The 21,079-nt window shown below is 39.2% G+C and overlaps 1 protein-coding gene across 1 annotated transcript in view; it reads left to right on the top strand.

Annotated features, from left to right (window-relative positions):
- MID1 (midline 1) overlaps positions 1-16,925 on the top strand; it is a 253,489-nt gene extending 236,564 nt beyond the window's left edge. Inside the window, exons 7-10 of the mRNA XM_050896708.1 lie at positions 2,417-2,560; positions 11,737-11,898; positions 14,096-14,303; positions 15,870-16,925. Coding sequence (XP_050752665.1) covers positions 2,417-2,560; positions 11,737-11,898; positions 14,096-14,303; positions 15,870-16,218 — 863 coding nt within the window. The 3' untranslated portion in view covers positions 16,219-16,925. The remainder of the gene's footprint in view (positions 1-2,416; positions 2,561-11,736; positions 11,899-14,095; positions 14,304-15,869) is intronic.
- Positions 16,926-21,079: the final 4,154 nt, after the last annotated feature.

The raw sequence follows: 21,079 nt of genomic DNA, 5'->3' as shown, positions 1-21,079 counted from the left end.
TACACTCTCAAAAGGAGTACCTGCTGTGGAATGATGCATTTGGCAGTCAGACTTATACATTATTTTGAAAGTCATACCAAACCATTTGCATGTAGACTTCCCTACCTGTCTGCAGGAGAAGCAGGTATATTTTGTTTTATTCTGAGTGGTTTATGAAATGAGTGTTGTTGAAGAGCTGAGTTTCATGTAGGTTTCATGTCTCAGGTGGGTGTGGGTTAATCACAAGAGCAAGGGAAAAGATGTCCTGCTTAGGTCAAATCTCTTTTTTCTGTCATTCTCATTACATGAAGGCCTTTAAATCTCCAGCCATAAGGCCAGCCAGGTGTACATATGAAGACAAAACTTAGGCTGTCATTTTCAAAGGAGTTGAAGACACTTAGGTGCTATTGAAATGCAGTTTACAGTTCATTAAACCTTCAGTAATTGTTGCTTTCCATAAATTAATATTTATTACCTGTGTTGTAGTAATAACAAGTACATTTCTCAAGTAAAAGATTTTGCTCTGTTAGGTGCAGGAGATGACTGAAGAAGACCTTAGGTGAATAATAGCACACACAAAAAAATGGATCCACTTGTTTATTTGTAATTAATAGTTTTTTCAATTTTTTTTTTTTTGCCTTTGAAGGACAGGCAAAATATGAAAATGCAGCTTCAGCTAGGAAAAAAGAAATCTCCAGTGACTGTTCTGCTGGATGCATTTTTGAAACATAGCTGATAGGACCAAGGCAGTACTACATAGCTCTCACAACAGTTAGTTGGCCTCAGTTTCTACACAACCTCTGAACTGCAGCACTAATCTTTCCAGAATATTGCGGGATTTTTTCTCCTCCTTTTGTTTATGTTCCCCTCCTGGATGACTGTTCTTATTTTAGTTCATTTCTCTCTCTCTTTATTAATACCCATCTGTCCCAAGGGTTCCTCTGCTGAGTTAAAAAAAAAAGGCATTGGTGAGCTTCCGTACTACAATGTTTAGAGCATCACAAATCATGGTCATATCATGAAACACATTTGAACGTTTCCTTATGCCCCTTGGTTGAAAGCGGCTGCTTGGAAATGCGTCTGCGCTTTAATCCTCGGGAACATACGTCAGTAAACCAGGGACATGAACTATAAAAATTCTTAATGGAAAGTAAAATAGACGTTTCATAAAAATAAGATGTTGCAAAAGTAAAGGTGGAATTCCTTCAGAAGGACTTTTTTTGAGGCCATTTTTTGTGGCTAACAGAAGTTAAAATGCTGACAGCAAAAATACCATTCGGAGTTGCCTTCCTTTTCCTGTAATACAGGCATATTTTGGTTGTTTCGGCTTGAGTGCCCTCCTTCATCACACTGTGACAGCTGGGAGGAACTCTATTAAGCACAAGGATTTTTATTTTCTTTACATGATGGTGGCATGTAGGGAAGATGATTAGGAATGAAGCTCCCACTGAGACAAGCATGCAGGAAGGCCCACCAGTCTGTCAAAGAAAGAGTCACTTGTTTCTTATTTAGGTGTTTGGCTTTGTAAAGAATGCAAACAAGGAAAATTTAGACCTAAGAAGTTTGCTTCAAGTTTCACTTCTTTAAATAGGTCTTTAAAACAAACCTGTGTGTTAATATGGGAGAAGAATGTATAGCTTGCTACACAGAGATCTTGCTTGTTGATTTAAAAAAAAAAAGAAACAGAGGGACAACTTTTTATTAAAGTGTTTGGATTGTTTTCTAGAATTATTTAATTAGCAATGACATTGAAGATTAGGTTGTAATAGTCATACAGTCATGATGTTATGATAAGAACTCTTTATGTAAGGCTGAAAAAAAGTGAGTTGTATAGCCAACAGAAATTGTATGCATCTATATTAGAAAGGATAGCTAGAAAATAAATAAAAATGAACTTGGAGAGAGGATAAGATTGAGCATGAAAGCATGAGTGTTTGGAGGCTTCCCCAAAATTATATTTTTTAAATACCACTCATGCCAATCTCTGGTAAGATAGGCTAGGCAAACACTGCTTTCAAGTCAACAGTGAAGAGTGTTGACTCTCCCTCTTGACATATGCATCAATGAAACTTTGATACTTTTGGTGTGATGGTCAGAACAATGCTAGAAAAAGTAACACGTCAATTGTACCCATTTAATCACAGTTTAATGTGACCACCAACACATCACTTGTGCTAGGGCATCTGAAACTAAAGCTACTTTAATACAAAATATTTTCAAAATCTGGAGTTCCTAGGTGGTTATATTGATAGTAAGAATTCCTTTGCAACAATTTATTGATAATCAAAATTACTACTGGAATTAGCAAAAAGTTGTTGAAAAGTCTGTTGGATGGTATAGCTACAAACTCATACATCAGATGCATCCCCTCATCTCAGGCGAGAAGGGAAATATTTTACTGATTGTGGCAGTAAGCCTCCTCTGTTGTATCTCACAGCTCCCAACCCACCGACCATTCGAGAAGAGCTCTGTACAGCTTCTTACGATACCATTACTGTCCACTGGACGTCGGATGATGAGTTCAGTGTGGTCTCTTACGAGCTGCAGTACACCATCTTCACCGGCCAAGCTAATGTTGTTAGTAAGTGTAAACCTTCTCTTTTCTAGTTCTGTTTCCTTTATGGTTTCTCTGTAAACCAAGTGCCTTTAAATATAAATGTACTCATATGTCAAGAAAAAAGGAATAAATATTTTCTAGGAAGATTTAAAGCCAAAATTTTAAATCCAAACCAATAATGATTTCAAAAGGTTTTAAAATTCATAATTAATTCAGTTTAAATTTCTTGTGTCTTTTCTGGGAGTGCCATGTAGTGGGAGTTTTCGAAGAGTAAACCAGCACATATTCCCAAAAGCACAAATATTGTCCATGTTAACAGGACTTGTCTCTTGCGTCTTAGGTCCCTTGTTGCAGATATAGCAGGGACAAAGACCTCAGTTCCATTGTCTGGGCTAGTTAGGTACTTGGGAGCCTGTGTTGAACGGGTCATTAGTTAGAACTGCAGCCCCATTGTCATTTAGATAACCTTGATAAGTGGACCTTTGTCAGAAATACAGATTAAGTCCTTCCCTCTGATTTTTACTGTCTTCATGGCTACAAAGCGTAGGTCTCACTTAGTATACTGAAGGCTAAGGCAGCAAACATCAGTGGAACAACAATTAATATGGTAACTTTGTTAGACTTACAATGACATTAACAATCATTATATTTTGTATTGTAGCACATTTTTTACTAAATACACTCTCTGTTTTGAATCTGTGACTTTTCCTTAATAAACCAACTGACTGATTATTCCTTGGATTGGTTTGTTGTTAAATAACTATTCCTCAGAGAAAAAAATATTGTCTAATCTTTGGCCAGGAAGTCAACACTTCTGGGCTCGGTGCATTGTGATCATTGACTATGAATTTGGAGAAGTCATTTAACTTCTTCCTGTTCCCCGTACGTTTAACAGGAATACCACTAGCTGACACATACTTGCTTTATGAAACAAGGATTCTGAAATGAACCAAATCAATCAAAAGGTGGAGTTTGTTCAGTCAACATGTGTTTAAATAGGGAACTCATTGCCACAGAGGGTTGTTGTGGTTTTGAGTTCAAGAGATGACTGAACAGATCATGCAAGAAAAATCCACTGAGAACAATGAAGTGCAGAGATTTCCTTCTGGCTTAGGAAGCCCCAGAGCTGTAAGCTGTTGAGGCCTGGGAGAGCGTGGTGAGAAATGATTGCTGTGTGCTTTCCCTGCTCCTAAACGCCTTCCTACGCTCTTGCTTTTGTCCACCATCAGATACCCCGGCCATGCACTGAGCTAGATAGGCTTAGTTCTGATCCAGTGCAGAAGTGTTTTTCTTCTTACAAAATTCATTGAGATACTGTGATGAAAGTTGGTGCTGTGGACATGTTTACATGCTTTATGTCAGTGGAAAAAGTGGTATGGTCTATGCCAAGTTTCAGTACTGAGCCAAACTCTTGCACTGACTCCTCTGTTGGTGTGTGCACCTCATTTTCTCCACCACTAAACTGGAGGTAGTTTTCCAAGCCATCTGAAAGGATATCTGAGGATTCATGTGCTGGCATTTTAACACCATTTTTAAGTAGCATACTGTGAACATATTATGGTATTCAGGACTGACTAAAAAATAACGTGGACTATTGAAAATTTGATGAGTGTTTTGCCAAAACTTCCATTTAATATTTCACTAAACAGCCTAATTTTGGACAACACACTGTAAAATTTAAGACTGCTGGAAAGACCAAGTAAATTTCAACACATGCTCCTACATCTGAGCAAGCTGGATGACAGAAAGGTCTAATAGTGATTTGGAACAAACTGGAGCAAGGTAGATAAGGAAGGAAAAGCTTCTCTGATTAATCACAACTAAGCAGACAGGACTTAATGATAACACAGTATATTGCTTGTTTTCTAACCCATTTTTATCTATGGCTTTATGCTAGAAGACTTTATGCAAGTCAGTTATTGGCACTATGTGTGAAGACGGCAGCAGAAATGTGTGCCATTTCCACACCTTTGTGATATGGGGTTTTACTCTTTGCTTATTAGTGAATAAATAACAAGGTATTTCATTTTTAGGCTGTATTGTAGGTTTCCTATGTGGAGAAGAAAGCTTTGATCTGCAAAACATGTATCAATTAGTCTACTTTCAGAGATGCAATATGATAATTTTTGGGTATAGCACGAAGTGCTCAGTGTGCAGTCTGAACTTTTGTTTTATCACTTTGCAAAAATGGTGTCATTAAAAGTTTGAAAAGAAAACAAGCTAACACTAAGAAACTTTGTTTACAAAATGCTCTGAAGACCTTAAATGACAGTAGAAAGAAATGAAAGAACTGGCCCTTTTTCTTCCTTTTTTTTTAATGCAGCTACCTCTTACACAAATATCCTGGATGTTAGTTTCAATTTAATTGAAGGCTATAATGTTAACCCAAATTAAATACATGCATATATAAGGAAGGGTTTTCTAAATGTTGTAAAGCTTTTTTTTAATCTTGTTATTTAATGTAGACTTGAACACCTCCAATGGAGATGTTCCCGCCAAATCTAACTGCTACAGATCTGCCCAGGTTTCTAACACGTGAGACTCTCCCAGTTCATTCCAGCTTCCACTGGTCCTGGAGATTTGCCCACTAACATCCTGATTTTAGTCAGAACACTGGATGTTTCTTCACTTTGTTGGATTATATTCTTTGTCCTGCAGAAGGTCTAATATCCCACCTTTTATAAATGGCTTTCCAAGATTGTCCCTAGAATATCGGGGCGTATCTTTAGTAGCGTAGTTGAACAGAGAGCTGTTTTCACCGTAAGTGGCATTAGCAGGCGCTGCACTGCAGCCTTCATGTTTTGATGAACTGAAGCTAGGTGATAATTTTTTTTTTTTAAATCCTGTTTTAATGGAATAGATTTTGGATTAGCACAAATTTCTTTCTATTTATGGCATTTCATGATGTTGCACATAATTATTTTTTTAATTTATTTCTCTGTCATATCCCAAAAAGTTTCCATTGATATTGTGTGTTGCCTATAGCAGATAATGTAAACAAGTTCATAGATTGTCTTCAGTTCTGTGTTTTTGTAGCTATGAATTAGTCACGAGGGAGTAGCTAGAGTACTGCATTAAACCAACAAGCTTTTTTCCCCTGAGACAATAGGAATCACTTTGCATACATACCCACCTACCGTGCTAATGGAGGCTGTTATTTTGGAATCTGTTTCTTAAAACCACATAGCCAGACTGACTGCACTTTCCACTCCTCAGTACATTTCCCCCGCCAGAGGCATATATCATTCAGAGATTGCTAAGAATTCAGTAACAAAAACAGGCAATGCTATGTTTTTCTAGTGTATTTTCTATCCAACATAATCAACTATATTCTTTTTTATTAACTGAAAAATTGGAGAGTTAACATTTGATGGAAAAGGTCCAAATAGAGTATTTCATTTTGAATCCTATTTCATACAGGAAAGATTATTTCCAAATGTGGCCAAACTGCTTGCCTATTAAATGCTTGGCAGCCCTGTTCTGTGCATAAGAGCAATACAGAACTTTAAATTAAGCAGGCTTTTACTAAAGCAGTTGTTCTCAGAGTTATACCATTTGCACATTTGCATTTCTGAGAGGCAGCTAATCACCTGCAATCTGAATATTGTAAAGGCTTTTAAAACGACTTTGTCACTAGCTAGCTAACATGCATTATAATTTCATTATCTCATTTCAATAATTTTTCAAGTATTTATTGAGCATGCATTTTTTTAACATCATGGATTTGCTTTAGTGTGCTTCAGGAAGGTTAAAATTTAAACACCGAGTTTTTTACTAGCTGTGATACAAGGTGTCTTCATGAAAAACACATCTCTCTTCAGGATAAAAAGGTGTAAATAATTCTCTCTTTCCTGGTAAATGGAATTTAGGTTAGTTAGTTACATTGGCTAACAACTGAAAATCACTGTATTAAGGATACAGTGTACCGTCAGAACCTTTTCAGTGTTATACGGTTACTCTTCCTATGAGATAGGATAAAATTTTGTTGAAGGATCTAAGACAATTGGGAGCCCAAGCTTCCATGAAAAACAGTGAATTTATGATTCACCAGTTAATTTTTGAATATTCTAGCTTTTGTCTGCTTCTGGAAGTTTTAATTTATTAAAAGCAGATTCCTTACAATCTTCAGATTGCTACTGAGGATTTTAGTGAGTATCTTTTAATGGCACAAAACCAAATTTGGGATAAAATCAAGAAAGGTTTTTCCTCTTGAAAAGTATAGAAAGAGGGTATTTCTTAAAAAAAGTGATGTGTTTTGCAGAAATCCTGCATATATTATTTTCTTTCATGTGGGAATGCAGAGTGGGGGTGGAGAGCTATCTGTTACCTTCACCTACTGTATTTGTTCTACCAATTTGAACCGGTAATAATTTATTTAAATAAAGCATTTTAAAATAATTAAAATGCTCAAGAGGTTAAATAACCTTCCTATGACTTTTGTGCTCCTCTTCCAGTTTTCAAGAAGATATATTTTATTAAAATCTACCAGTGTAAATTTTAGGAGGATTTACACCTTGGGATTTTTCCCATCTGTTTTTTAAAGCGCATCAACAGCCAACACCAGGGAAATAGCTTTACAAATTACTACCTCCAGACTCTGAGAAACTTGTTTTGAAAACTCACGCATCCTGTACGGACATCACTGTGCTCACTGCACCATTCCAGGACGTAATTTAAATTCTCTACATTTTTGTAGGCTACAGTTTTAAAATACATTGTTTTACCACCTGCACAACCCTGTAAAAAGCCCTGGGTTTTTGAAACGAGAAACCTGAATGTAGCCTGGATTAGGAGTGGGTACAATAGGAGACCCTTAGCTCCTGCTGCTGCCCCAGTGAAGGGAAGATGTGTGCTTTTCCACTTAACCTGCTGCCACTGGCAGGGAGCTGAGAGGGCAAACGCTACCCCCGGATGCCTGCGTTACCAGGCTGCTTGCTCATTTCCCTCAGCTTTCTTAATCATCTTCTTTTGTATTCAGAGAAGAAAGGCTCTCCTGACAGGACATAACTGGAGACAAATTCTTTTGATGCAGTGACAAAATACTCTTTTGTACCTAAATGCTTAACTTGGCTGCCACTAGTAACTATTCTCTGTTTTGAAGGATTTTGGACTTGTAGTTTGACACCATCAAAACTTCATTCCCAAGATTTTTGAATCAAAGTTCAATTTAAAGCCTGTTATCAGATAGCTTACAGTCAGGAAGCACATGGGCACATCACTGAGCCCCTTGGTGCCTAGGCAAGAGCCAAGCTTGTTGGGACAGCAAGGTTTGTCGAGCAAAGTAACCGAGTCAGTCACTGCACATCCAACATTTACTGTACCCTGGTAGTCTGGGATGCCTAAGGGTTCCAAACTCTATTGACTGTGCAGAGAGTTTAGGGTAGGTAAGGTCCTAACTCAGGAACTCTGCTCTTTGTTTAAGGTCAGGTGGGATGAATGTACACCTACCTGCCTGTGAGTATTTTGACATTAACGCCAGCAGCAGAAGCCAAGATGTAGCAATACCTAAAATTATTGTGGCTCTGCCTTCTGTACACAGAAATCTAAATTAACCATTAATTGGACTATTTAATAATATAATCAATTACTCTGTGTGAGTATTTACAGACTAACGAGTATAGGGTATGTATAAATCAACATAAATGGGAGGAGAGGATAGACTGGAGAGGAGACTCGTAGCAATGGAACTGTACCTTTACAGTCCTTCATACACCTATTTAGATCCAAATTTTGTACTTCATTAAGGAGCGATCAGCCTCCGGAGGGTATTGTCGTGGTTTAACCCCAGTCAGAAGCCAAGCACCACACAGCCGCTCCCTCGCTCCCTGTCCCCCTCCCCCTGCTCCCGGTGGGATGGGGAGGAGAATTGGGAAAGAAGGCAGAACTCGTGCGTTGAGATAAGAACAGTTTAATAATGAAAGTAAAATATAAAATTAACAATAATAATAATGAAATATACTACTACTACTACTACTACCACCACCACTAGTAATGAAAAGGAATATAACAAAAAAAGGAAGGGGGGAGGGAGAGAAAAAACCCCAGTGATGCACAATGCAATTGCTCACCACCAGCTGACCAATGCCAGAGCCACGATCCGCGCCTCCCTGCCAACTCCCCCCTGTTTATATACTGGGCATGACGTTCCATGGTATGGAATACCCCTTTGGCTAGTTCGGGTCAGCTGCCCCGGCTCTGCTCCCTCCCAGCTTCTTGCACACCTGCTTGCTGGCAGAGCATGGGCAACTGAAAAGTCCTTGGCTTAAGATAAGCGCTACTTAGCAACAACTAAACCATCAGCGTGTTATCAACATCATTCTCACACTAAATCCAAAACACAGCACTGTACCAGCTACTTAGAAGAGTTAACTCTGTCCCAGCTGAAACCAGGACAGGTATCATAAAAAGTGTAATGCAAGCCTGAAAAATGTGCCCTTTAGAGAGTTGTAGTGACTAATATAAATCTAGTTTTGAGATGTTTTAGCAAAAATCTGGGCATTTCTGTGTCTGTGTAAGGGTTTGTTTATACATAGCCTATGTATACCATAGGCCTTTGCTTTCAAAGTGTGGTTGTGGAAGGAGAAGACACTTCCAGGACCACTCTCTGGATCCATCCCACTTACTGTCATACATTATTTGATACCCCATCAGAGGCACCTGAGTTAAGGATTCCTTGGTCAACCTGGACTCCGTCTAAATCCGGTGCTTCATTGTGTTTTATTTTAACTTAACACTTATTTTGCAATAGCACCTATGAGTCAGGTAAGTGATGGTCTCAATGCAAAATCAATATAGTAGTTCAGCTACAGAACAAGTATGCCTTTACTCTAATACAAGTGGCAGATTTTTGTTGGGAAAAGATGAGGATTCCTCTGAGCAGTCAGTGAAATATTTTATGCCCGGAAACTGCTGCTTTTATTTCCTTTCTTCCTCTTAAGAAATCCATTCACACCCAACCTAAAAAAATAAATATCATTCAGTATGTATGGTTCAGTGAAACAAGACGTGGACTGATGTTGCTATAAGCGGTTTACCACAAGTGCTAGGCACAACTGGGGTTTTCATGGGGTATAACACTGGGTTCTTTTTTTTCAGGAGGTAGACAGATGATTGCTCTATATGATCTAGTTTTTCAATAGTCTTGAGAAAAACAATGTTGCAAGGTTGCTTTTCTTGCTGCTTCTATCCACATATAGCAAACTGTTTGAATCCCTTGTAGCTGATATTTAGGGAGGCTACATGTGGTCAGGATGCTCACTGGTTGGAGCATAAGGAACATACTAGAATTCTTTTTTCCCACTTTACACCAGGAAATTGCAACAAAGAAATGTTCTCATTCTGGTAGTTCATGGTCCAAAGGCCACAATCCATGTGTGAGTTCAGCCACAGGCTTAGACTTTCAGACTTCACATCAGGGTGGCGGGGAGGGGTGTGTGCGTGGGTGTGGGTGTGTGGGTGATCTCACCTCATTTTAGATACCTGAAGTTAGAGATCTCACCTACGCTAGTCACCTGGGCTTCCTCTGTGGCCAAGAAAAGAGAGGCACTTGTGGTAGGATGTTCACACCTGGAGAAATAAAAGAAGCTACTCACTGATTTCTGCCACTCCTCAGAGTCCAGAAAAATAGGTTAGGCATTGCAGCTCTTCATTAGATGACAAGGTGATATGAGTCCCACCTGAAACTGTGCCTCAGTTACCCATTTGCACAGCACGATGAATAACTGCCTGCCTCTCAAGGATGCTACGTAATATAAGACAACTTTGAGACAAAAGCTACTTAATTCTTAGATAGAAATTTGGGGTTTATGTTCTGTTTCTAATGATCTTTTGTTATGAAAAGCACATCCCAAATTAGGAAGGAATCTCCCAGTATGGTTATGAATTGTCTATGAGTCTGTAAACCTGTATCACGGGTCTTTTTCTTTCAAGTTTTGTGTCCAGGAGCCTTTTAATTTTCACTCTACATAAAGGTTTTGTGTTGCCTAATATGCAGAGCTGAAATTACTACTGACTTCTAAAAGATTCTCTTCACTAGTACTTACTGGTTTGCTGGTAAAACAAGAGTTAAAAGCTGAAAGCTGTTTTTTAATAACACAGTAGCTTTCATAACATGTTCCATGCCCAATAAAGGCAGAGATCAAGATGTCTGTCAGGTTCCTAATCCAGTCAAGCATTTTTCTTTTAAGTTTTCCAGCCTTACATATGCACATGCATGCATACACTTCCATCTGCATGTATCTTTTTCTAGCTGTATAACTATATAAAAGTCTGTGAATATATATACACTTCATGAATGTTAAATTCGTTATTTATGTAAACATTTATAATAAGAGAGCTATCAGACTGGGGATGCATTAGACCAGGAGCTGTTCAAAATGTACAGTAATACGGGTGATTGACTGCCATTGCAGTTATATCACAGTAGGAAAAATTTATGTAGATTAATAATTTCATCTTAATGGAGTATTTTCCTGTTTTGAACATATTGCCTCTCTCTTATTTTACTTACTTCCTACATATTGTACTTCTGTGGTAGGCATCAAATGTACCCAAAAAAGTTTGTAACTGGAAAATTATCCAGCTCTTCCCCAGCTGACATCTAACCATGAGGACATAAATCAAAAAGTTGCATCCATTAAATTTACTGGCTTAGATCACATCCTGCCAAAATCTGGAGTGTAAGAGCCAAAGCTTGGTCTGAAACCCATGCTCTACCCTGTTTGGCCTCCCATGATTTCCTTCAGGTCCTGAAGAATGCATACGTGGGGACTGTCAGCAAAGGTGCCTCCCCAGCCCTCCTAGCTTTACTGCTTACGTTAGTTTTCTGAGGCTTAAATTGAGTTCATTAATCCAAACAGTAGATTGATGGGATCTCCGTAATCCTCTAGTTCTTAAGCAATAAAGAATTCCTTGTGCTGGGATATGAAAAATCTCAGACTGCTTGTGCTTCCACTGAGTCATTTCTTAAATGCCCATTTTCTATGGTTGACTTCACGTAGCAAGAACTTAAAAGGTACATTGGCTGAGGGCTGATGAAATGAGTTAGTGGCATTAAGTAGCAACTCAGTAAATGTAACACTTTAAAAGGTACAGAAGCAAAATTCATATCAGTCGTTGGGTGCTTGGGAGTGCTTTAAAATGTTCTTCTGTTACAAAGTGTTTAGTATGTTACAACTGATGTGCTCTGTTTGAAATTGCAGGTTTATGCAACTCGGCCGACAGCTGGATGATTGTTCCCAATATCAAACAAAACCACTACACAGTGCACGGGTTACAGAGTGGCACTAAGTACATCTTCATTGTTAAGGCCATTAATCAGGCGGGCAGCAGAAGCAGCGAGCCCGGCAAGCTTAAGACAAACAGTAAGTAACATGAGATCTGGCATGCACGCGTTCTTCTTTCTTGCCTTCCTTTTTAGGTTTGATCTTTGGAAGATACAAGAGCACAGAGCAGTTTAACTTGTTTAAAGTGCTTCCCACAATGAAAGCCACTTATTTAACTCGATTCAAGAATGCCAGAGTCTTCAGTAGTGCAGAAATTACTTTTTTTTTTGAGATGCATCTGTAGTTTGGTCACTGGAAATATCATTTAGCAACAGAGCCATCACGTGTGAAATAATTGAAAATACTCTTTTGTGGTTTTGTTTTAACGTCCTCTCTATTCTTTTTCCTCTACAAAGCAAAAACTTTTCTTATGTTTGCAATAAAACATTTTATTTTTGTATAGTGTTCATAAGATAATTGCTAGTTTAATTTTATCCTCCAAAATGATCTCTTTCTTAGGGCACTGGAAAACTTCTTAGCTCCATCCCCCTGAGTTTTTTATGGAGTTCAACAAGGTGGTGGAGTAGTCAGAGATCCCACTTCAAAAAAACAATGGTTACACAAATTATTAGCAGATGTTGTATAGCAATTTTAAGACTGGTTTTCAGCCCTTTTCTTCTTGTGTCCCAGCCAATCCCTCAGTCATGTAGTCATCATGAGCAGCTCTGAGCGCTGGAAAGGGAACACTAGGATTTGCGCACCCTCTGAAACCTGCTTATTTTAGGGGAGGGTGCTCAAAGAGGGGTGATACTGAATGTTGCAAGGAGGAGGTTGCAGGGAACGACATGTACACATTTCTGATTTTCTCCTTTCTGCTATTAACCTGGCTTGCACTTCTGTGTAAAAGCTGCTCATACAAACCCCACATCTACTACCAAGAATCCGAGTATTGTTAAACCTGGTAACCTACAAGCAAATGCATAACGAGAGGACCCATCTGGAAATGGCAGTCTTTTATCCTTTTGTCTCTTTGTGACCCTGCGTGGCACAAAAGCAATCTCTCGGGTGACTGTGAGAAATGATGTGACCAGATACAATTCAGTACAGAGAAAGACATCCTTCAGATACTGCTTCAGCAACACAAAGGCTACTAACCAGTTAGAGAGGCAGGCTGTAGGTATTTTACTGCTACCGAACGGTAAGAAAAAGCAGGTAAAATGTACCCCAAAATACTTTCCAATGGGTTTATTTTATACTTGGTCATAATACATAACTAGATACACATTGCAATTTACATCTTATTTGAAGTACACGTGTCAGCGCCTCACACAGCCCTCATGAGAGTGCTCATTTCTATTGTCTGTGCATGTCATCAAATCTTCCACTTACATTTTTTTCCCCTTGATATGAAAGACAGTAAGAAGGGAAAAGGGCTTTGCTGGACCACTTGTGGAGTCATACTTTCCTAGTTGTGTCCTGGTGGAGGTAAATGATCATTCTGCTTTTTGACACAATGAGCAAGCCTGTCAGAATTGTGGCAGGCTTTATATATCTACAGGGTTTGGTTTACCAAAAACCTTCCTGTTATTGTCTACAAACCTTGTCCTACAGCTGAAGATACTTGCCAAGAGCAACAGACTCAGTAATGTTTTTACACCATATTATTTGGACCAAGTTATGGTTTGCTTCCTTCTTTTTAATGCACAGTATCCAGCACCACACGGGCAACCTTCCAAAGCGATCCTGAATTGTTGACTGTGCTTGTTATAAATAAAGCTGTGAGTGAACAAACAGACAAGGCTAGTGCTTCTTCTTATTTTCAAACTCTTTTTGTGAGATTTGAAATCATACTTTTTGTAGTAGCGATGAAGATGTTATTATGGAGCTTTATCCCTCGAGAATTAATAGAACGCAATTTATTCGAATCTAATATGCTGTGAAAAAAAGCAACCCTCAGACCTTTATTAGCATGTATATTGGTTTCAATTACATGCAAGAATTAGAGTATTCAGGTTACCTCTAGGTCAGAGATAATGGGCATGATGATTATGCAGGGCTCTTTTCAGGGATTATCGACACGGGGAAGTTAGTGCACAATGAGATTGACAGTAAACTGACAATGCAAACTAGCTATTGCAGGGAGCAGAATAGGTTAGTCTATCTCAAGAATGCTTCAGAGGAGGAGATTAATATGGTTATGTAATCTTGTGGGCTTCTTAGAGGCTCACTAATCCACTCTCCTTTTCAAAATTAAAGCCAAACCATTCTTCTGCCATCTTTGTCTCTGCGTCTCTAGGTCAGCCATTTAAACTGGACCCCAAATCTGCTCATAGAAAATTGAAAGTGTCTCATGATAACTTGACAGTGGAACGTGATGAAACATCCTCCAAAAAGAGTCACACACCAGAGCGATTCACGAGCCAAGGGAGCTATGGAGTAGCTGGCAACGTGTTCATTGACAGCGGGCGGCATTACTGGGAAGTGGTTATAAGCGGGAGTACATGGTATGTATATAAAAATATATGTGAAAAGAATCACTAGTTCACACCGTGCAGGTCCTGGCACAGTTTCTCTGATAGAGACCAGTAGTAGAGGCATGGGGAACAGTACAAGAGCAGGACAAGCCTATACTTTCACATAGTTTGTCAGACTATTTTCCCAATCTCATGCACTTTTGGACTCTGGAACTAAATCTGCCAGATACAGTGTCTTTATATTTAGTGGCCTTCACAGGACTTTTACTCCATGGCTGGGGATGGTTGTTTTTTGAACCCACACGCAGTACATTTTAAGATTTTAGTGAACTGGAGAGCTCGGAAAGTTTCCTCTTGTTTATACAACAGAGCGAACTTTGTAAGTGTGATCATTTCTTTACAAAACGTGAAAGATCTTAGCATCCTTCAGTGAGAAAAAAAAAATAAATATGAGGACAATTTGATGATCTTGTTTCACAGAGGTGGAGGTCAGGTTTGCTTCTGGGGAGGGGGCACAGAGCAGCAGAGCTGTACGTCTGTGCCCAAGGGTATGAAGCAAGGGGCAGGAAATGGAGGAGTGCATTCCTCCACTCCTGAATGATCCTCTGTGTCATACAGGGGTGGATTTCAGGGGCCCTTTAGTCAGTGGAAGAGATGTCGTCCTTTGGGATTCAAAGGCAACAATCATGATGGAGGTTAATGGAGTGGAAAAATCAGTAAGGTCTTCAGGTATGCCTACTGTCTCAAACAAGAAACATGCTGTTTGCCTGTGCCAACGCTAAGGAATGGAAATAGAGTAACTTATGGCACATTAATCTCTGTTGGTTGGAAGCCCAACAAATACTGCAGTGTCTCTAGAACATGAGGAACTTTTACATTTCTGTTATATATGAGAAATCAGGTATTTGCCCTTGGTGTCCATTAATGAGAACATTTTCACAATCCTTTTACCCCGCACATCTTGCCATAAATTATGGTTTGCAGAGCAAATGTCTTCACCTACAATTGCTTCACTTGGCCCAAAACCCAGTCTCAAAAATGCTCATTTGAATCTAAAAACCACACCAACATCTGGCAAAACATATTTGGGAATGGCAAAAATGGTTTTTTTAATGTGTCCTTTGATGTTTACTCTTGCATTCCTTCTTCTGGACCATATATTAAAGGAGCAAGGAGAGATCAGATTAGCTGACAGATAGCAGTGTATTTTAAAATCAATGAATTCCTCTGTATTCATCTGTTTGGAAGTGGAAATTTGAGGCCCAGTGATTTAAACTCTGAGTTGCTGAGTACTCGCCAATCTTCCTTTTGAATACCAGAGGCAAGTGCTCAAAAAAATTACCATAGCAGCCGAACTGCAAACAATATGAGGGACAACAAAGTTTCCCTGACCTCTCAGACCCAAAAGAGAGATGGGGAAAAACATTAATTAAGCCTGTGCAGATATTGCAGTGAAAAGTCACTTAATTAGAACTTAACCAGCAGAACTAAGAGGCTGGGGCATTCCAGTGAGTCCTCTGGGCTAACATTTGACTTCACCGAGAGACAAACATGGCAGGAAGTATTTGTTTCCTTGAGTTGTTTTTTGTTTTGCAGGTATGCCATTGGTATTTCCTACAAGTCAGCACCGAAGCACGAGTGGATCGGGAAGAATTCTGCCTCCTGGGTGCTTTGCCGCTGCAATAACATGTGGGTGGTGCGGCACAACAGCAAAGAAATCCCCATCGAGCCCGCACCTCACCTCCGGCGGGTCGGGATTTTGCTGGACTATGACAACGGTTCCCTTGCTTTTTACGATGCTTTGAACTCCCTACACCTTTACACTTTTGACATTACATTTGGGCAGCCGGTGTGCCCCACGTTCACTGTGTGGAATAAGTGTTTGACCATTATAACTGGCTTGCCTATCCCTGACCACCTAGACTCCTCCGAGCAGCTCGCATGACTGCTAAAAGCTGAAAGGTAGGACGACATGTCTTCCCAGGGCGGCCAGGCGGCTGCCCTCAGGACCTTGCCTGGAGCTGGTGGACCACGTGGCATCCGGCCGTTGCTGCCGAATCCGGCCAGAACTGAAAAGGGAGGAACATCTCTTTACTGTGTACTTTGTACGGAAGGACAAGAAGTGGCTTTAATAATATCGTAGAACTTTCTTTTGCAGTTGGTTTTGTTTGGTTGGTTTTGTACTTAGTCTCTTACAAGAAGATTTATAAATTATTTATAAAAAAAGAAAAAAAAGAGAGAGAGAGAGAAGGGAAAGCCTGGTTTGGACACCTGGAAAATGACTTATTTGTTTTGCACATTAATGGTCCTATTAATTAAAGTTTCATCAGCCCTTTACATCATTTTATTTTACAGTGGATAAAAGCAGGAAATTGAAAGGATGAAAACTGTGCAGTGGACAAGTCAGTATACTGCAGGTTTTACTTGTGCCAATATTAGCACTCTTATTACCAGTCTTACTGAGTGCGAGATCTCCTAGTTTCTACTTTGCACATGGGGGTGTGCAGACCAAAAAGAACAAAAATAAACAAGTGACGAAGTGGAGGTAGCCAACGCAGCAAAAGAAGAAAGTTTAATTTACTTCTCTTCACAGGGCAGTGCTCTCTCTGTTCATAAAAAATGTGGAATATCTCCTAGAAATGTGAGTGGATAAATCATTGTGGTGATTTTTTTATTTTTTTTTTTTATTTTATTGAATGCAACAGTGTGCACAATTTCTACCATCTCATTATTGCGATGGTGCAGCTGATATCTCATGCTATCCTAGTTCTCAGTGCTTCGCTTTCGTCTTTGGGAAAAACTGTAGAATCCCTGAAGGATGTGAAAGACTGGATACCATCTCTGAGAATCCAGCACACACTGGAGGACGAGCAGCCAATTCAAGGTCTGACTGTAGACTAATTTGATAAGGCACGGCATCATTTAAGGATTGATTGTAACAGAAGATGTCACGGTTCTGATGGTAGACATGTGAATGCTTATTGCTGATTTTACAAGGTTCAACATAGCAAGCCCAGCCAACAACTCGGAAGTGAGACATGCGCCACTTTACCATTGATTTTAAATTAAATACAAATGTTTCATTGTCATACACTATGGAGTCTCTATAACAAAGCAAGGAAATGTTTTACGTGTACTGTATGGAGAAACACTGCAGCTGGAGTTTGCTCATAGTTGTCATTGTCCTGGGTTGTTTGGGAAAGCACAGTTCTCTTTGTGAATGAGGAGTAAATAGCAGGTTTTCAGCAGCAGTAGGAATCTGCACAGGCAGGCCCTACGTTCATCCTGGTGTTGGTGGATGAACTCCAGTGAAGGCAATAGAGGTTATACCTACTTCATCTCAAAGCTGAATCAGGTGCATTTTTTTTTCTCTTTTCCTTCTACAGAATAGAAGCCCTTTGTAATTACTACAATGCTTATGTATAAATGATCATTTTGGGAGATGCTTGAGGCATATGACAACTTTAAAAGAACGGTTTTCCTACAGTGTTTTGTTGTTACTATGCAAGTGGTGAAAATCTGCCTGTGTAGAAGAAGGATAAATTGAATATCAGCTTTAAGAAAAGGTTTGCTCAGTAATTTATAACCATGCTTTAGGTGTCTTTTGAAAAGGATGCTTTAATGCACTTTGTTCACTAATGGGTCCAAAATAAAATGGTCCCAAGCTCAGCTTCAGATTTTTTAAACACTGATTCTCCAGGTACAAAGCTGTACTATAGTTTGCCTTATGATGATGTAGAAAACTTAAGAGCAAGATGAGGAACACGTACATGCCTGTTTGTTTTTTTCCCTTTTTTTAATAGAAAATAAATGCCTGTCCATGTTCCTTTGATTTCCCTTTACATGCCCTGCTAACTGCTAAATTAAATGGAGAAAAGTCTGGCAGTACGTTGCTGGTACCATGGCTTTCAGCTGGGGCAGCATCCCATGGTTCACAGGTACGAGCCACTGATCTTTCCAGAGTTGACATAAATAAGGGAAAATGTGTACATATGGTGAACTGCAGTGTTTATCATAGTGTCTTTAATAATCAAGAAACGTATACCCTCAAAAATGAAAAAGTAAATAAATCCCCAAACATTACATTTTATAAATGAGCACAATGTTACCGATACAATATTTGATGTACGTTGCCTAGATGATCTGGCCTGGGATGTTTGGGAGGTAGCTGAGGTGGCATGAAAATTATTATAATGAGTTGACAGGAGATGACTGATGCAAAGCAGTGGTAAAAAGATGCAGGAGGAAAGGAGTTTTAATCTAGGATTATTGCCAAGTTTCTGCCTAAAAGGAAAGAGTGTATTACCAAAGTACAGCGAGGCTGTGTATCTTCTCTTTTGCCAGAAATACTGAATCTAGAAGCTGATTTCTGTAGTGGACAAACTGAAAACACTGTTCAGTGTTTGGCCATACAATGTTGGCAGAGATTGAGCTGGATGGAAGTAATACCATGAATTTGGAAAGATCCCAAATGATCTCACATATTTTCATTGTAAAGGTAGACCGTGAGTGTAAAGACAGATCATGGTTTTGGCCAATGGAAAAGGAATGGTCTGTTATCTACAGGCTTTGGTATATCATTTTTATTTTAACACAGAATGCTTCATTTGGAGCTAAGCCACATTTCTCCAGTGGACTATTAATTCTGTCAGTACTCTTTGTGCATATATGTTTGTGTATATATGTACACATATGTATGGGTACACACACACCGGTATATGCACGAAAATAGTGTGTAATTTGTGTATATGCATACATACATACATACACACACGAACTGACAGTAACTAGTCAGGTGTTCCTTTTTTGCTTGTTTCTTGAACAATTTCATATTCTGTATGACTATGAGGAAACAAGTTTGCTATGAATGATATTCTTCTGGACATTTTTTAATGAACAAATCTGTTTATTTTACAATACTTGATTCAATGCCTGATTAATCAATAAAAACATCCATTTGAAAATGTAGCTTCTGTGGTCTGTGGCATTTTGCATGGTCCATAGTAATCAGTTGAAATCTGGGGGAACAGTAATCCTCGTGTAAAAATAAAACATGGTACTTTAATGTAGCATGCAGTCTTAGATGAGGGTTTTTCCCAGATTTTTGAAAGTTTTGTGACTAGGAATGAGGTAGCATTGTATAATGCCGTGTTTAACAAAGGCAGATTTTTGAGGAATAGTCTGCTGAGATGCAAGCAATGAATGTAGACAATAAAGCCTGTATTGATATAATGATTGTCTCAAAGGTGTATTTAAAACCCAAGTTGGGATTCAGCAGAGTTAGAGCAAACTATAGCACAATCTCTTTAGAAGACAGTAGCATCGGCTCAGAGTAGTCAAAGCTTGAGATAATGGAAGCGTGGGGGACTTTTTTCTCTCTGAGGCCAGATAAGATTTTCCATGTGAGGCTCCCATATGTTAATGCACATCTAATGGGGAAAAAAATTATTCAGGAATGGGCTGTATGTCATAAATCATTTAGTAGACTGTCTCCAGCCCGCTGCAGTTTCCCATTGTTGGCCTTCAGAGAGCAACAAAGTTGCTGTGTTTTCTGCCACGAGTTTATTCTTTGTCTGTTTGGGTATCCCATTTCTCAGTTGCTGAGCGAAGAGACCCCCACTGAGCAGTGCGTCCCAAGGGCAGGAAGCATAAAAATCCCTCAGGTGTGGGTGCACTGTGAAAAGCTGGAAATCTGCAAGTACAGGTGAAAACACATGCACGTTCTTCATTATATTAGCAATAGTAGGTCACTGAACAGCAGTGTGCATCATCTGTTTTAATCCTGCGTCTTAATTGCAAAGATTATATTCTTTCCGTGTTAGAAAACGAAACAGGACACTATTGACAGTACAAATTAAAATGTCAGCTCTTCAACCAGTTCATTTTGAGATGGCCAGCATTTATAGCACTATGAAGAACTATTGGCTGTGGGAGATTTCATTAAACTATTATTTGACATCGAACACAGTATTTCTTTCTTAATTATTCTGATAAAGCAGAGGTCTAGTAGTTCCCAGATTCTGCTTTTAGTTACAGCAGCACAAATTCCAGATAAGCCCATGCACCAAAACAAAGTGAGAATTGCTAGTGGCTCTTATCTGTATCACCAAAACTGAAGCTATTCGTTTTAATTGGAAACACTGTCTTCATTTCTGGTTTAGGAGTGAAGAAGTGTTGGACGCACACAGAAAGGACGCACACTGGGCCGTCTCAGTAACTGGCCAGGGCACGCCTGGCCTGAAGGCCATCGGTGGGGCAGCTTTGGGAAGCCAGTGATAAACAAAAAACATGCACAGGTTGCTTATGTAGTGATGTACTGGCAATTTTCTTGTAACACCGTCTCTAATGTCTTTTCACATACTGATCTGTCTAGTAGTGGAAGTGTGTATTAAGGTATAGGAGTGTAAAATGCAGTATTTTCCTGTGTTATTGGGTTGGTTGCCCATTTAGAAATTAGCACAGTGTTCTGAACTTCAACCTTAATTTTTGTCTTCTCCACATGGAGGAAAGCCCTGGTCACTCCCAAGTGCTGATGGTGGGTGTTCTACATTATGCTGAGCTATTTGTTTTTATTGCACTTTCTGAAGTGAAAGAAACTCTTTACATTTTAACCTTTAATTTAGCACTTGATTTTCATATTAAAAATGAAGAGACTAAAGAGCCATGATGTTAACAATGCTTCAATGTAGGTGAGGATCTTGTTTTGGACTGTGAGGCTTAAGGCATCTGTGTACATAAATCTCTGTGCCAGGATAGACTGATTTGTCATTCATGTGGGAGTTGAGCAGTACAGGTGCAAGTGTTTT

This window comes from Gymnogyps californianus, chromosome 1 (assembly GCF_018139145.2).
Source record: "Gymnogyps californianus isolate 813 chromosome 1, ASM1813914v2, whole genome shotgun sequence".
Lineage (NCBI taxonomy): Eukaryota > Metazoa > Chordata > Aves > Accipitriformes > Cathartidae > Gymnogyps > Gymnogyps californianus.
Note: the sequence above shows the minus strand (reverse complement) of the source record. Positions and strands in the feature narration are given on the sequence as shown.